Source organism: Octodon degus, unplaced genomic scaffold (genome assembly GCF_000260255.1).
Source record: "Octodon degus isolate 3935 unplaced genomic scaffold, OctDeg1.0 scaffold00057, whole genome shotgun sequence".
Taxonomy (NCBI): domain Eukaryota; kingdom Metazoa; phylum Chordata; class Mammalia; order Rodentia; family Octodontidae; genus Octodon; species Octodon degus.
In genome coordinates, this window is record NW_004524633.1 from 2,131,923 (window position 1) to 2,137,919 (window position 5,997).

General features: G+C 45.3%; 1 protein-coding gene across 7 annotated transcripts in view; it reads right to left on the reverse strand.

The window, feature by feature from the left end:
* Dock7 (dedicator of cytokinesis 7) overlaps nucleotides 1-5,997 on the reverse strand; it is a 246,024-nt gene that overhangs the window by 29,678 nt on the left and 210,349 nt on the right. For all 7 annotated transcript variants that reach the window (XM_023718310.1, XM_023718311.1, XM_023718308.1 and 4 more), the window contains 2 exons: nucleotides 4,881-5,073; nucleotides 2,370-2,513 (listed from right to left, as the gene is read on the reverse strand). In XM_023718310.1, the coding sequence (XP_023574078.1) occupies nucleotides 2,370-2,513; nucleotides 4,881-5,073 (337 nt within the window). The remainder of the gene's footprint in view (nucleotides 1-2,369; nucleotides 2,514-4,880; nucleotides 5,074-5,997) is intronic.

Consider the following 5,997-nt stretch of genomic DNA (forward strand, 5'->3'; position numbering starts at 1 on the left):
GTCTGGCTGGCATGTGGTGCTGGGGATCGAACCGCGGTCCCTGTGCTTTGCCAAGCTTGTTTCAAGTAGGTGCTTTAGACCACTGAGCCATCTCTCCAGTCCGCAAACTATCATTTTCAACTGTAGTAAACCCTGAGACGGTTCCACGGTCACCTCCTCTGGATGGGCGGATATGTACGCACATGCACACTGTTCATGCCACGTAATGTGAGTGGGACACTGCTTCTGTGGACCTGGGATCGCTCCCTAAAGTGAGTGTGGCTGTGTGCGTGTGCTTACGGGAGCACACACTCCCACACACACTAACTTGGAGCAGGAGAGTAAAGAAATCTGACTATGGTCCTTATTGTAATCAGATGACCTATGGCCTCCTAGGAAACTAAAACCATTTACTTTTCCAAAATAGTACATTGGCAAAGTTAATATTTAAGAATAAAGTTCCTACAGAGAAATCTTCCAAGTATTTTTGATTTTTAACAAAATATGAGAAGGTTTTGAGTCAGCAGATTTTTCTCCTGCGGGGGCAGCTGGCCAGTGCAAGCCAGTGGCTGATCTGGTTATCACCAGAGTGAGGGCCGAGATGTGTCTGAGCTGGGCTCCAACCCTTCCCCTCAAGCGGGCTGGCACAGGGAGGCAGGGTTTTCCAAAGCCAGTGAGTCCCACTGCTTCACTAATCAGCAAATTTGTCTGCCCAAGCAGACACACATGGGGTCCTTGTATTTCCTGGTCAAGTCACAGAATGGAGTTAGGCAGTAACATAGCTGGTGAAATACTGAATATCTTTTAAAAAATCTTTTATTTCTTTATTTCTTTGGTACAGGGTCTTGCCACACAGCTTGGACCTGTAGTGATCCTCCTGTCTCAGCCTCCCCAGCACTGGGATTACAGGTATGCAGCACCATGTCCTGTTTCGGTGGCTGGCACAGCACGTGGTGCTGGTGATCAAGCCCAGTCCTTGCACCTGCCAGGCAGGCACTTAGACCACCGAGCTATCTCCCCAGCCCCTGAACTATCTTCACCATAGCTGAAATGCTTTATTGTTTTAATTAGAGTTGGTCTGGAAAAGAATTCCTAATTTTATAACATGTAGTACACTTAGTTACATTAACAAAGAATGAAATTATATCCAAGCAGAAGAACTTCTGTAACACAGCCGCTGTCCCCGATCCAAATGCACTGCTGTGAATCATTAACATCACACAGACGCACTCTGCTCTGCCTGTAAGATATTCTGTGGAGAGCGACGAGCTCCCTGTTAGCTCCTCCCTTCAGGGAGCAGAGCCGCGAAACTCAAGGTCCTCAGGGCTAAGTGCTTTACAGAGACTTACTATTTTAAGTCATGAAAAATACTTCTAAGAATGTCGGGACCATTACATTCACACGAGCTGGCTCTCCGTGCCAACGACAAGAACGCAGCAGTGGCCACGCACGAGCCCTCCCTTGGAGACAGGCACTACGCAGACACCTCACACATATTAACTGATTAACCAAACAGCAATCCAGGAGCCAGGTATATTACTGGAGGCCCTTAACAGGAACCAAAGGGGAGGCACCAAGGGGCTGAAGTGGCACGATGACAAAGTAGCCGCGCCAGGAGGGGAACTCCAGCCGGGTGCCTTCTCCCTCTACGTCCTCAGCCAGGATCTTACACGATGTGGCAAGGGACGGGAAGGAAATCAGCCGCACAGCGCCACAGGTTTCCCCTCCATGCTACTGTGGATCTCTGTGTCACGTAAACCTGGCTCTGGAACAGGGACACTGAGCAGAACAGCCAGAGCAAAGAGATGACCCTATGGGCACAGTAAGGGTCAGCAGGAGTTGGGTCACCTTTCCTCCCCCTTAAGCACCCCCGAGGTGCCACCTGCCTGCTGCAGCCCCTCACACGCACAGGAGCAGAGAGGCTGGCACTAAGAGGCGACTGTATGCGTTCCTCATGGGGACACCCAGGCCTCTAAGTGAGGGTCACTCTGCAACCAAGGGCGCCACAGTGCCGGGAAGAAGTTCTGTTTGATTTGGTTCTATTTTTTACCTTACAGCAATGATGGCGAACTTTTTAGAGCTTTCAGTGATACCAACAGCCCAGTGAAGCGTGTGTCACAGGTCTGCCACCACTGCGGCATGAACAAGCACATGAAAACCAATGGGGTGAGGACAGACTGTTAAGATGAAAAGGAGTACCCAGTGGTGAATCTAGGAAAGAGAATTTGTTCCTAAGCAGTTGTGAAAGTACTTGGAGGAAACTATTTCACAGGCAAGGCAGGTCATAAGTCAAAATAAATATAAACTAAATATATATATATATACAATACAAAATAAATATAGAGGTCACAAAACTGTGGAAAGAGAAAGGCCAAGCAAGGGCTGCGTACCATAGAGAAAGAGGCAGCCGCTTGCTCCAGCAGCCCCACGAGCCCCGACTCTGTGAAGCACTTTCCGGAGCAGATGCCTTCTTCATCTGGAGACACAACATCATCCGACACGGCAGACTCTTCCAAAGCATTGGATGAAATGTTCTAGAGGGACAATGGAAGAAGTCTGCACGATGGAATTAATTTTATAGCACTAAAAAGGTACATGAAGCAAGAACCGAAGGTGAAACTTCTAGCTGAGACAGGCCAAAAGGACAGGCTGGGCTAACCCAGGCTGAGCACTACCCCGCATGTGCAAGGCCTGGGCTCTGTACTCAGCACCGGAGGCTAAGAGGTACAGCGACATCTCTACCAACTTCTGCATCCTAAAGATGACACTACAATGGCAATGCCCTTTCTAGGTAACTGTCCCTAACATAAAAGCTCTGTGAAAGACAACTTGGGCTAAATAAGAGGGATGTGACAAACTTTTTTTTTTTTTTTTGAGACAGGATCTCACTGTAGTTCAGATGGACTTAAACTCACTCTGTAGCCCAGGCTGGTCTTAAACTTTTACTGACCCTCCTGCCTCAGCCTCCTGAGTGCTGGGATTACAGGTATGTGCCACCATGCCCAGACGATGATCCAAACTTTTAAGGAGACTTACACAGTCTCTCTCTCTCTCTCTCTCTCTCTCTCAGAACCGAAGGACTTATACAGTCCGTCCTTCCTTCCTTCCTTGTTAGAACCGAGGATTCAGCTCAGGCCCTTGTGCTCGCCAGGCAAGCGCTTATTCTACTGAGCCATCTCCCCAGTCCCTAGTTTTTCTTTCTAATATAGTTAATCTCAAAACTCTATAAAGGAAATTAGGAACAAAAATATTTCTTTGAGGTCTGGGGAGATAGCTCATCAGTCTAAGAGCCTGCCTGGCAAGCACAAGGACCCGGGTTTGATCCCCAGTACCACATGCTGTGCTGGCCCTGGAACTCCAGGTGCGGAGTGCCGACCACTGAAACCAGGCGTGGTGGCTGGTACAAGCCTGTAATCCCAGTGTTGTGGAGGCTGAGACAGCAGGATCACTATGAGTCCGAGCTGCATAGTGAGACCCTGTACCAATAAACAAATAAGCAAATAAGTAAGTAAATAAATAAAAGATTTAAAAAAAAATCTCTTTGACTGGCCTAATAAACAGTTTATGGGAAAAGGCAGGTATGATAAAAAAAGTCTTATCTAATGAGACTGGAATCAGCCACAGTTTCTAGAAAAGTAATGGCACACATACATACCTTAAGTATTTTATTTTAACCTGAACACATAGAACATGAACCCTCATTTGTCAATTTTTGAAGTAGGACTAAGGTCTTTTCTTTAAAATAAAATAGGGGGGGCTGGGGAGATGGCTCAGTGGAATAAGCGCTTCCCTGGCAAACACAAGGGCCTGAGTTCAATCCTTGGTTCCTCCAAAAAATAAAAAAAAATTAAAAAAAAAAAAAAAGTATAACTTTTTTGTGTTTGCTAGGCAAGCACTTATTCCACTGAGCCATCTCCCTGGCCCAATAAAGTAAAAATTAATTTTGGAATATTCTATAATTCAGGAAATTTTTCCCTCAATGTTTTTTTGGTCTTGTCCAAAATCAGTTCAATAGCGGTTATTTATTTATTTTTTGGTGGAACCAGGGATTGAACTTAGGCCCTTGTGCTAACAGCAATTATTTTGAAGAGCCACCTTTACTGAATCTTTGCAAAAACATTCGACTTAGTTATTACAAAGTTTTTAGTTTCTTTAACATTCGACTTAGTTATTACAAAGTTTTTAGTTTCTTTCTGCATTCTGATGCTATCATAAGACATATTTAATTAAATCCTGTAATATCCCACACGTGTTTTGAGAAAGGTAAGCTCAGTAATGACTTGGCGGCTGATCAGAGGTGTGCCCCAGAGCGCACCCGCCTGTCTGTCAGGGAATGCAGGTGTTGGCTCACAAGTGTGTGAGGCCAAGGCCAATCGAGCCTTTCAACTGAATTCTGGTCCCCAGTATTTTAGGAATATTTATTTATTTATTTATTTTTTCCTTTTTGGCAGAACCAGGGATTGAACTCAGACCCTTGTGCTTGCCAGGGAAGCACTTATTCCACTGAGCCATCTCCCTGGCCCCTGGTCCCCAGTATTTTGAGAGTAGTACATCTTCAAAGACGCTGATGTCCATAAAAGTACAAAGTGCTGAAGAGAAAAAATATTACAACATTGCTGGTTCAAGGGCTGGGGAGATGGCTCAGTAGAATAAGCGCTTGCCTGCAAGTGCAAGGTCCCAAGTTCAATCCCTGGTACCACAAAAACAAACAAAAAGGAACATTGCTAGTTCAGAGGTAAGAAACCATGGAAACAATTCAAAAGTCTTCCCTTAAAAATGCATTAATGACACTTCAGTGTTTGTGCATTTTTTTCTTGTACAGTGAAGGCCTCTGAACACTAGTGAGTAGAAGCTAAACACAAACGAACCTACTTTGATGGCACGTTCGCTGGCAGACCTACCTGAAAGGTCACGCAGCCCACTGGCAGGTACTTGCGGTCCTCCAGCATGCTCAAGTACTCCGCCACGAGGGCGGCCGAGTGCACCAGGCACTGCGCGGCCTCGGCATGATTGCTGCGCTCCGAGTGCTTGCCTGCCATGTTCTGCAACCAGGTCAGCCGCAGGTCTGGAGAGGTCTGGTAGCCCTTGGCAATTCTAATAGGGACAGAGAATCTTTTCAACAAGTACTGCTTCCTGAGCCAGGAGTTCTGAGTTTACCTAGACCATGTTCCTACACACCACCTATTAAGGGAAGCTCTTTTTTATTTTTCTTTTTGAGCCAGGGTTTCACTATATAGTTCAAACTGGCCTTGAACTCACTTTGTAGCCCAAGCTGACCTGGAACTCACAGTGATCCTCCTGCTTCAGCCTCCTGAGTGCTAGGATTACAGGTGTGCACCAAGATGCCCAAAGAAGACATGTTCCTAAATGGTGTGAAGACATCAATGTACGTGCCGGGAGAAGTCACTGTGGTCCACGGATTAGACTGGATCAGTTTGGGTAGGAGCAAAAGGCGATATGCCACATTAAAATCCGGCTACTAAAGAAACAGGGCAAAGGTTTGGGTATGTATGTGTTCATTCTGGGAATATGGTGAAATTTGATACTCAAGTGAAAAAATAAACAAATGTTTCATTTTGATGCTAAAAAGAATGGTTTATGTCCATAATGAACTGCAAAACTGTAAAAAGAGGGTCATATGGCAAATAAGAATTCTCAAGTTTTACTATTGCATCTATTAGGGTACAACAGGAATTACAGATTTCTCAAAATTTGTCCCTAGAAATTTACATTTGGTCATATTGTGATTAAAATCAGGACAATTAATGTTATAGCAAAAACGTTCATATACAATATCTCTTCCTTAAATGACTGATTTTTTACATTTAAGATATGGATCTTAGGACTTCCTAGGAAGACTGGCAGCCAGGAACCAAGGTATTAAATACATATTATGATTATCTTTTGAGAAAGGGAAGGGCATCAAGAGATGGAGGGAGACTGGGCATGGTGGTGCATGCCTGTAATCCCAGTGCTTGGGAGGCTGAAAACAGGAGGATCACTAGGAGTCCAATCTGT